This window comes from Aplysia californica, unplaced genomic scaffold (genome assembly GCF_000002075.1).
Source record: "Aplysia californica isolate F4 #8 unplaced genomic scaffold, AplCal3.0 scaffold00063, whole genome shotgun sequence".
NCBI classification, from domain to species: Eukaryota; Metazoa; Mollusca; class Gastropoda; order Aplysiida; family Aplysiidae; genus Aplysia; species Aplysia californica.
Window position 1 is genome coordinate 1,022,389 of NW_004797333.1, and position 11,831 is coordinate 1,034,219.

The window sequence follows — 11,831 nt, forward strand, 5'->3', positions numbered from 1 at the left end:
CCCCCCCGTCACCTCTTTACACTCCGCCAATGACCAATGATTAGCTATTGCTCGCTGTGTTCATCTTAACTAATATACTTTCAATGTGTTTCCAATCATTTCAGTTTGAGAAGCCGCCACCGAAAATTCCTTTCAAGGCCATTCTTTTGGCAGCTGCTCTGTTTGTTGCTGGCAGTATTTTAATCATCATTGGATCTCTTTTGCTGACTGGATACATAAATGCAAAGGTATGGACTTCAAACAATGTCTTTATGTACCTCCTTTTTATTTCCTTTACTGGATTTCTTTCTTTTGATATTTGCAGGGGGCTAACCTACGACAGGTAAGTGTATATGAGCAGAAATAGAAATGAAGAGGTGGCTCTATCCATTGACAAAACTTGCATAGAACAAGTCATAACAATGTAAAGAAAACTCTGAGACTGAACAAAAGCTCTGATTCTAAGCATTGGCTCTCTTTTGCACAATGTGTGTAAGAGTGTATGCAGGACTACTCACCTTGCTTTTGTTTTATCAGTCACAAACCATGAGCTTCTCATATATAAAACAGGCCATAATGGTGTAAATAACTTGAAAGTACTGAGACTAAACAAGCATTCTGTTTCTATACTTTGGTTTTGACTGTCTTGTATAATGTGTATAAGAAAGACAACGCACCTCACTTTGTTGTCTTGACACAATCACATGTGATTCATGCACATAGCGGCCTAAAAATAGACATGATGGCATCGGCAAGTGAACATAGAAAAGTGGGATATACCTCTCTTCGTTCAAAACTTTGTAGAGGGCAAGATAGGAATGAAACAAAGCACAGGTTTTTTAGGGTGCCCCAGGTATATCAACAGTGCTTACAGTAGTGGATTATAAGGGCATACCACATGCGTCCACAGTGAATGCAAGGGGTTATAATAAATCGAAAAAGGAGCCAACATCTAATAGAAATCGCCCTTGTCGTTATGTCAATATGTAACCTGTCTGTCATATGTGAGGCATCGTGGTGTGATCAGGTGCTCGTCAAAATTATGAAATCCGAGAAATCAGCATTTTTCGCCCAGTTTGGAAATTTTTTTTGTAATTTTTGTTTTTTGCGTCAATACCTTGTATGTCCATTCAAAAACACTTTTATGTGTGGATTTTATGGAAATTGTTGATTGAAGTAAAAAAAATGTAAATTGGCCGTTTCCAAGAACTCTAATGCTGTGGAAGTCACCAAACTTTGGCGGCCCTTTTCTCTCTAATTTTACTTCTGAAACCAGGCGACCCCACCTCCTTCAATTGCAAATGTCTCGACTTCTATTCAGGATGAATATATATTTTAAAAATCGAAAGCAAGGCAAATGATACCTATAACTCCATATGCCCAAAATTTGACAAGTGCCCGATTCCACTGCATCGTGACACATATGTGGTGAGCATGGTGCTTCCAGAAGTGGAGTTTCACTTTAAGATGTGTTTAAGAATTGATATAAATGTTTTAGTGCAAGTGTTGTATCTTGTTATCATATGAACTTGAAAAAGTTAGACTGCACTAAAGAGTTTTTAAGCTGAGAATTACTCTTTATATTGTTTAAAGTTCTAATTTTTCTGTGATTTCTTTACCTTTCAGTATTCTGACAGGACATGGCCCCTTCTTCTTTTGGGAGGACTCATGTTTGTTCCAGGAGTCTACCATGTTCGCATCGCATACTATGCTTACAAAGGGTATGATGGCTTCTCATACGAAGACATCCCTGAATTTGAGTAGCAGCTGATTCATTCCACAAACACGGGTGTCCCATTGCTGAATTGCCTTAAATACAAATGCAATACACTAGCCTTAATGTACAGTCTAGTACTGGACTTACTTCTGATTGAAATCACAATAATGGAAACAATTGTATTGTGGTGATTGGCATAATTATGCACTGTTCATACCTTAATATAAACTATGATTGTCATATCCTTTCTTAATATATTGTGCTTTAGGAAGTTGTCCTGAAGTCAAAAGTATGTTTTCAATTTCCTAATGTTAAGACATTGGTAGAAATAATAGAATGCACAGGAGACAGGTTTGGAACCTTTTAGAAGAATCTCATGATTCTATTTTCATTTGTTGTGTATTCCTGTTTTACTGTACACAAATACAGGCTAATTACATCTTAAGAGGTAACCTCAGAATTGTTGGGATTTAATGGAGTATGTTTTCAGTTCTTTTTCTCTGTAGTGTTTCTAGACTCGATATTCTGTGTCGAGAATTACTCATATATATGCATTCATGTATATCAGTTTTTCATCCATTCCATTTGATTTTTGGTTTTATATTTAATTACTTGCAGTATTTGTAGCAAAAAGTCAAGTCTAGTACCATAGAAATTTGAATGAACTCTCGATTTTTCAAACTTCTTTTCCTGGAACCTAGCATGATCTTTGTTACCCTTAGATTCATGTGAAATTGCTGAGTTTTCATTTGAAATTCTATTAATAGGTTCATGGCATTGAAAGAGTGGTTAAATTTTTTACTTTTAGTGATTATGAATTATTTTCATTTCTTGCGAATGATTTAGGGCCTATTCTGTAAGTGTAAGGGTTAAAAAAAAAGCATTGATCCAGTGGTTTTTTTTGTTTGTTTTTTTACTGTATTGAGAATCAGCTCTCATTTAGCTCAAATGTATTTGTTGTATAATGCTTGAAGTACCAGTTCTTTTTTTTTTTCACACACATTGGTTTTGAAATTTGGATGTACCTGACGTCTTTGATATAGATGCTGTGAATACAGGGACACTTTTGAATAACTAAATACCTGGATTCACATTACTATTTGAAAGTCACTTCACTTTATATTTGAACAAATCATTCACACTGCTTGCAATATAAATGAAATATCGTCTCTCATTCACCAGGTCCTAGAACAAAGTCATAAGTTTAACTCTGTATTGCATGAATAATTATTTTTATTCATTCCAAGTACCATACAAATCATTTGACAAGCCATACATACATAAAAATAAAGACAAAGGTATATGCTAATTTTTTTCTGGTATGCTGATAAAGCATCTGAATGAAAGTCTTGGGCATGGAAAGAATATGAAAAAAGATGGTAATATCATGTAATTTTTTTCTTTTTTCTTAGTCCTAGTCAGATTATGTCATATTCCATCTGCATCCATCTATGGTAGATGGTGTCCACACTATTTGTGTGACCCTAATTTTTAAAATTCTGTTCTTCGATTGTTCCTCAATGTATTAATTACTTGTGCTATTAAATATTTGGGCATGGAAAGTTAAATATTTTGATACTGGTGCAGTATTTTAATTAAATGTTAAGTCTTGATTAGTTTTTTGTTAAGATTGATTGAATGCACAATCCAGGAAATCTGATCTCTTTTCATTGCTTTGTTATGAACATTCTTAGTGTGTCTTCTTGCACATTTTAAAACTTTCTGTTTTCTGTCTCATGTTTTGAAGGAGACATTTCTTTTATACTTTTCTAAGAGGAGGTCCAGATCAAACAAGTATGTGAATTCATGTTTGAAAATAATAATTTCTCTTCTTTAAATAGGAATATGTTTTTTTCATATACAGAAATCTTCATGGGGTCCCATAAATAAGGGGTTTGCTTATTACTTACTTTAAATGATATTCATGTTTAATTGTATACTGTGAGAGTTAGATCATCTTTTGTGTTGTCTTTGATTTAGATACTTGAAATCCAGTTTATTCATGTTTATTTATTATTATTTTTAAAAATTTCATATCTCGCTGAATCAGGAAAGCCGGATATGTTTGGAATGTTTGGGTAACAAAACAAGTATACAAGGCAGTTTAACTTTTCAGTTTTAGAGGTCCTGTACTTTTCAAAAGTGCTGAAATTTTGCTTGTGAAATACACAGTTTTTTGTTTTCTTTGTTTTCTTAGTGTTCTTGAGTTTAAGATGGTGCGAAACTTTTTTGTTGTTGCTTCAATGTACTTTGGGAATTGCATTTTGTTTGTGCCACTTGCTGTCTGCTTATCTTTGAACTTACGACCCATACGTTTTGTGATGTTTTCAAGATATGATTTTCAAAGAATCTCTGTATCTAAAGTAAAAGGCAGTGGTGATATTTTTATAAAAACTAGTGTCTCCATTTCGCACTGGCTTTTAATGTTTAGATTTACTTCTGTCTCTTGGGAAACTTTTCTTTGTCAGATTTATGCTCCCTTGTTACTTGCAATTTCTTAGTTTTGTTGGGAAGGAAAAGGAGCAAGGTGGTGGTGGTATAGATACCTGTTATTGGTTTCACTTTGTCTATTGTTATTAGTCTCTCTTTCAAAATTAAGACCTTATTGTGTCTGAGAGCTACAATGTAAGGATGCCTTCTCCAGTGTGGTTGTTGAGTTTTATTTTTATACTGGGGTTGTACTGCTGATTGTTTTCATGAATATACTGTTCGAGCGACTGAATTTCTCAGGTGTGCTAAATTTATTGTAGAATTAGTAGAGGATACTCAAACTTGCACTGTTTTACTTTCTCCATGTTTAACAAATTTCTTAGTTCAGTATCTTAACTTGTACAATGTGCATTAGAATTAGATGATGCTCAACTAAACTAAAATAATAAGATTTGATTTTAGCGTCTCTTAGTATACATAGCATTTCCATGGTGAATTCTAAATTATATTATACATGTACATTGCATATTTTGTAAAAGTAAAGCATAGTTGTCTATAAGTGTAAAAGTAAAGCATAGTTGTCTATAAGTGATTAGTGAATGAGCCTTGGAATCATCACTTATTTCATTGTTTGAAATTGTATAGATTTATAAAGATAATCTGACTAGGTTTCTTTGCACTCTTTCAAAGTCCTTAGCTAAACGTTCTCTTGAAGTGTTGTCTTGGTACCTTTGAACTGAGAATTTATGTGCTTCTCTTCAACATAACAACACTAACAGGTAGGCCCTACTAGCTCTAGGAAGAGCAATTCCATCAATTCTCTAAGCTTCTAAAATGTGTACTGTGCAGTGATACTTTGTTATTATGTGCCGCACTGTGTCATCATATATTCTTAATCTTTGTACTGAGTCTCAGATTATAGTGTTATTGGTACAAATACTATGCTTAGGGAAGGTCTTGCTTGTTTTTTCATCCATAGATGTTAATGTCAACACTGTTATTTAACCCAGTTTGAACATGGTGAAATACACGTGCATGCTTCTTTTCATTAAATCAGTTTGTCAATTGTTGTAGTTGTAGAACCCGAACAAGCACAGCCTCCCCCCCTCCTTATTAAAAAAAACAAACAAATATGCTTAATTGGACTAAAAACGTAGCAGAATACACGCTTTATAGTCAGAACTTTTGTGTGTATCACTTTGTTAGATAAACTAGGAAATAATTATGCTTTTTAGTGTTTCACGTGGTCCACCCATTGTTCTCTCTGTGTGTCTCTATTTTTCTCACCCAAATTTCTATGTGCAATAAATTGTTTTCAGTGTTTCAATGAAATGTGATGACTATGGTGACGTTTGTTTTTATTTATTGTTTGATGATATCACATTATTACTCTCAGATACCATTCTTCTAACACAACAGATGTCTTAACAATTATGTAGAGCATTTTAAAAAAGACTTGCCCGTGGCATAATCAATCATGAACTTTCACGTTCTCACTGATGTTTGAGTGCGAATGTGGTCAAAATGTTTGTTTCTTTATTTCCAAGCAGATTTTCTCTAGTACACTTATGAAATAGCATACTAACAAAGAGTAGTGTTCAAGAGCACTCAATCATATAACAAAGGAATTTGGCTCGTCAAGACTAAATGGGTTTCATTGTTTTGATACTCTACTGAATATCTACCTATCAACACAATTTTTTGTCCTGGGTGAAAATGGTGTTAAGTCTTGTCATGCTTGTATCGTTTGTCCCCCTCTTTCCAACTCTGATACTACTATGAAGACTCCACGTTTTATCTTTTATCTTCTCTATGCAGACCTATTAAATTGTTTTCTATACATATAATGATAATTTGTGTATGCTTTATATTTTTTTGTGTGGAATGTTATGACCTTGAAAAGAAATAGCTACAAGCATTTGAACACTGCTTGGTACCTTCCCTTCTCTGTATTTTAAGAGTAAAAAAAACTTTCTTTTTAGTGGCTACTGGTCTGGATTACTTGTCGAAGGATAAAGTCTCTGAAGAAATTTTTATCAACTTTTCCAGATTGTGGGGAGCCTGGTCACTTTTGTTGTTCAAACTGTTGTTAATTTTGTGTTTGCATAAAAAAGCTAAGGATTTTTTAAAAAGGTATTTTCTGAATCTTAGGTTTTTGCAGATAAATTTTTTTTTCAAAAATATAATCTTTTCTAGATTTTTTTTTTAGTGGCTGTTTAGAGACAAGAAAGAATTAATTGAGTTAATGTTTCAAGACCTCTCATAATGTAAGATTAGTGTAAGAAACAGTAAACACTTTCAGTGGTTGTCATGACCACTTGCTTTTCCTCTTTCTTTTCCCCTGTCCAATATGCACAGTAGAATTGTAAATGGGCTGATTCAACAATACAATATCATGCTCATAACTGTGCCTGAACTGCAACAGGGAACTGCTGCTTTTTCTTTCTTACTATAGTCATTTTTCCTCTACTTCTTTTGTATGTTTGTCATACTCTTGTCACCCGCTATTTCCCGGGTGCCTTAATAGTCGAAGCAGACTTGGGAGGTGGGCAGAGTAAGCCTGATTCCCTGTAAAGATTTCTCTGTTGACATCCACCGCTTGGCGGTCATATGACCTTATACAGTTGTGAGCGCCGTAGAACCTCTACTAGAACAAAAAAAAACTGTGTTTTCTTTCCGATATTCTCTTCATAATAGTTTCAGTGTTACTTAGAAACAAGATAAACTGATGGTGTTTACAGCTTTTGTAATATTGTGTAAAAGGGGTACAATGCGGAGTCAAAAATGTTTCCAAATTAACACAGTAAGGAACTTTTTAAAAAAATGTCTCTTTAATTTTTGATTGATGAGACACAGAAATGTTTTCTACATTCTTTTGTTTCTTTCTTTTTTATCTGTGACCGGGAATTTATATATTTTGTAGGTTGTGTTCAGTTTTCATTAATGAGACTTAGCCCTAGTTTTCCCAAGCCTCTGCAAATTTGTTTTTACTCAATCTCTGCTCTGTTCTTTCCTAGTAGTTTTATCTTACTGAAGCAAGATAAAGAGTGTATAGTCTCTGTTATACATAATATAGAATACCAATCAGAGCTGTTATTAGTTTAAACAGATATCTCACAAATTGAAAATGTACTGGTACAATGTACATACCTTTTCTTACTCTCTTCTTGCCTTTGTGCCTGTCAATATTTGGATAAATCAAACAGCTTTTGCTCATCTTGTGCAGATCAGATTAATCTTTATTCTGTCAGTTGCTTGGTTTGGTTAAGCTTGTCTGTTGGTATCCCACTTCTCTGTTTCATGTGATTTTAGATCTTTTAAGCAAGAAGGAATGGTGGACTTAAGGAAAGAATATCTAGTAATTATTAATTTTGATTTATTTTATTCGTTTTGACCAATCCTAAAATTTAGCGTTATCAAATTGTCTTTTATTTTTTCATCACTTTTTTTTGCAATGATGATGAGTCACCTGTCTTGTATTTGTGTAGATAAAACATTTATTTTCATTTTATTTTGTCTTGAATGTTATGTCTTTCAAATTGTTATTCAACATAAATTTTATGTCAACATAAATGCCGTAGCACTCTGTCTTCTTTGCAGCTACAATGATTTGTCCTTGTAATCATGTCCAAGTAAATACTGCCTGTATGTTGAAATATTTCATCAAGTTCTCAAAATTTAAACTGAGGAATGAAATTAACTTGTGACACTGCATGAAATCATTCTTCCTACTCAAATTTTAAATAAATCTAGGTTTTTTGGGGGGTAAAAAAAAATGTATTACTTTGGTCTTTGAGAGCTTATTGACCTACGTATGTACTTATATTTTGTACACAGTAAATAAGTCCAATTCAGAATAAAATGAAATAAAAAATACAGGTTTTAGGTACACTAGAACAATATTATTTACCCTACATTGCAAGTGTTTGTAAAAACGTTTCGTGATCAAATCCTGAAAATGCTGTCACTTCATTTCACTCATTCGGGCAGTATTGCATACAGACGTAAGTAATTTTTGGCGGCCTTTGAGGCACGTCTGTATGCAATACTGCCCGCTTAATGTGTTGATTGATGTTGACAGACTTTTGGTGACTGTCATATGTGATTTATGTAAATTGCAAGTAATTCATCGCCATTGGGTGTATACTGTAATAAATATGCTATTTATATGAAATTATATTTTGTTTGGGTTACCCTGGTGATACGTAATTTAAATAAATTTCAAAAGCAGAGAAAAAGCTGTTGATCTTTTCCTTATTTCATTTATTTTGTTTTAGTGTTGTTATTGGGTTTTGTAGTTATGTTTCTATTTTGGAACTTAAGCTGTTATATATTTGTAAATCGCTGTTGTAGAGATGTGGAGCGTATAATATTAAACTATTTAAACATTGTATTTTGGGATCTGTATTGTACTACATGTACTAAGAAAAACAACAGGTGAGTATGGAGTGCTGTTCCCTGGTTTCCACAAAGAACAAGAATACACCAGGGTTGAGACTAGGAGGTATAGTACATGTAGATATCTATCTAAATTTGAAGTGTTCTGGGTCTTGCATCACGAAGTATACATGTTATTTACTACTAACTCTTTCTGTCTCAATTTGGTAATACGCTTTCTGAACATGCTTAGGATAAGCACTGGGTTGACCTGTTGGTGAGCCATGGGTTTTTTTTAAATGTTGGTCTTTTTATGGCCCCATCAATGCAATTTAGATCTCTTAGAAGGAAGGCTGAGGACCCCGCCTGTCAGGGCCAACCCAGGCTGAGAGTAGTGAGAGGGATATATAATTATGATAACACCCCGACAGAAAGACTGAGATACTCATATATAAAACTCCCCTTTCGATAATTAGACTTGGACCCCCTGCGTGTGACAGCGAAGTGCCTGCCCGCTAAACCACATAATATGCCTGTTGTCGTTGGGGTGAAGAATAATCTTTTTGTCTTCCTATTTGCACCCTAAACCTTTAGTAGTGTCTCTGTGGTGCCTGTTGCCGCCATGGTGATATAATGTGTACCTGGCTGTCCCAGTTTTCCGCGGTAGTAGTGAGCAAGGGCTTAGGTCTCTACAAAAAGCCTCCTGGTCGACTAATATTATATTTATTATAAGATTGTTTGCCCACCATTTCTTTTGTCTTTTTCCTTATATTTCGTTTGTGATGAGATTCAAAATGGCGATACCAAAAAAAGTGTTACTGTAGCATATCTTTTATAGCGGCAACGTTCTTATGTATAGCTCTTCTCTGCTTCTGTCAGGGTCAATGTTTCACATGTGTTCAGAAGATATTCGGAGTAGTTGGATTTCGTACTTTACGGTGACCCGATATTATCACTTCTTGTGGTCTGTAGTCTCGCTAGCGATGTCTTTCTGTGCTCTGTATTTGAATGGATTTCAGGACTTTCTATTTTGTTAGCATTGATTGCCCAAATGAATTTATAATACTGCACTGTGTCAAGTTTCTGGCTATGTGCGTGTATCCTCATCAATCTAGGGTAATAAAAGGAAGTTTTGTAAGGAACACAAGAATTGGAAATAGTACAGTTCTGTTTGCTACTTTTTTGTCATTTCCTCTCAAAAGGTCGTCTTTCTGACAACAAATGTGTAGTTTTGGGTAGGTTGGTTTTTTTCACTCTGTAGAGAATCCACATAGGTACCATAAATAGGATGTTGCTATGTAGTGCCTTTAGCTGCAGGATTCTTCTCTGTCACTTATGCTCGCCATCCCGCTCTCTAGAATCCACTACACCGGAACTCATATTGCCCTTGTAACTGGAGCCTGATGTCAGTGCCTTTAACACTTCTTTTTGACCCTTGTTTGACTTTTTTGTGTTGCAAGTGCTATAAAACTCATGCTATCATAATTTGGAATAGAAACGTGTTGTCTGGCAGCCGGGTTTCATCAGGTCCCTCCGAGGGGTCGGGAAGGCAGTGTCCAAAGTTTGAAGTCTGGAATATGTTTTATTTCTCTATGCTCGTGCCTATGAATTTGAAATTCAGATATATATGATATAATATGACCTACAACGATGGTCTGTAACTAATTTAAAAAAAGAAAAGCTTTCTTACTTAAGTTACTGGACGTAGGCGATTTAAACTTACCAACATCTGCGTGATTCAACCGCCCAAGTGACAGTATGGCGGCATCTAGGCGTTTAGTTTGAATCATGTTAATCTACGCCGCTTGACGAGCACCAATGGTCGCATTTTATTTACGGGCGTTTGAGGTATCGACGAAAGCAAATCACAATAGTTTTAAGAGTACTTATAAAGTTAAGAGTAACATTATTTTAGTTATTTGGTTGGGTCTTCTGGGGCAGGACTGTTTTTGGCCTCATGGAGTTGGTAATTAAGACCATTCATCTTAACGTTCAATTTGTATTGAATGTTTTTGTTCAGTGTGTATCAAAGGCAACGAACGTTTGTGACAACGGGGTCGTTTTTGCTTCAGCCAGGTCTGAATGATCAAGAAATTGAGCATCAAAAAAGGAAGGGGGGGGGGGAGTATTGTCTTGCTCTCTTAAAAACGTTCAAGATTATCCATGAGCACATAGACCATGTCATTTTTTCATAGACCTTTCGATTACACTGTGTGTGCTGTCCACTTCCATTTGCGTTTTGTTCTTTTTCAAGGCATTTGATTTCAACAGTTTTGTCCTATCTAGTACAAATGTCGCTGATTGCATTTGACAAGAAAGCGTTCATGTGGTCTGATAAGTACAACCATCACTGTATATATAATGAACGTGGCATATTTATGGTGAGTAGGTTCCTCCAGGTCGTTACTGACACAAGAAGAGAATTCATTGGCAATCAATGATCCTTCTCCGTCATGCCGAACGTGACACTTCACATCTTTGGTTACCTAATTTTAAAGAATAATATAGATTGCTAATTTGGTTCTGTTATGATATAATTAGGCAGATGCGTTTAACGCCGTACTAAAAAATCCGCTTCCAAGTCCGTGCACACTAGACATAATATGGCCCCATCCACTGGGTTTTATGCAAGCTTCTTGTTAGATTCTTTCTCCAATCTTGCATACTTCACATTGATCCTTCCAACATACATGCAACAATAGGTTGCTCTTTTTTACTTTCTAAAGTCGTCTTGGATAATGTGTGACTCTTCACATTTTCTTTGGTACCCCCAATAAGAGCCCCAAAGACTTTGAAAGTGTTAGTCCAGATAGATTTTGCCTGTATTCTGTCTGTAGTAATAGGAAAGCAATGCCGTCAAGTTTGTCAAAGAATTTCTTGTCGTAAATTGCTTGTCTCTTCAGTTTTCTGGTAATATGACAATCGTAGAGCTCCCATCTCCAAGTCATGTAAACTGCCTTTGCAACAGTCATGAATAACCACTGTATGAGGGCAGTTGTATACAAACTCATTGTTTTGCATAGAATGTCACGAGAGATTTGTTTCAAATTAAAGTGTAGAGCTGGAGAGTGGAAGCTGAAAGTTTGTTGAAGAGAGCATTTTCGGGGTGTATATGTTTATGAGTGGCTTTTTATTCGAGTGACAAATTAAGTATCATCTACCTGGCACTGATTGAACTAAGCAATGATTCAAGAATGGTACATGACAGACACAGCAAAGGGCGCCCACTTAAAGTAAATTGGTCGCTTTTAAGGACAAGCGAAGCGGGCTAACCTAGATGTGTGTGTCTGTGTATGTGTGTGTGTGTGTGTGTGTGTGTGTGTGTGTG

At 35.2% G+C, this 11,831-nt stretch overlaps 1 protein-coding gene across 4 annotated transcripts in view; it reads left to right on the top strand.

Annotated features, from left to right (window-relative positions):
• The window catches only part of LOC101854006 (transmembrane protein 230), an 11,231-nt gene extending 5,773 nt beyond the window's left edge, over positions 1 to 5,458 (top strand). For all 4 annotated transcript variants that reach the window (XM_005093415.3, XM_005093414.3, XM_005093416.3 and 1 more), the window contains exons 3-4: positions 105 to 227; positions 1,606 to 5,458. In XM_005093415.3, the coding sequence (XP_005093472.1) occupies positions 105 to 227; positions 1,606 to 1,743 (261 nt within the window). In that variant the 3' untranslated portion in view covers positions 1,744 to 5,458. The remainder of the gene's footprint in view (positions 1 to 104; positions 228 to 1,605) is intronic.
• Positions 5,459 to 11,831: the final 6,373 nt, after the last annotated feature.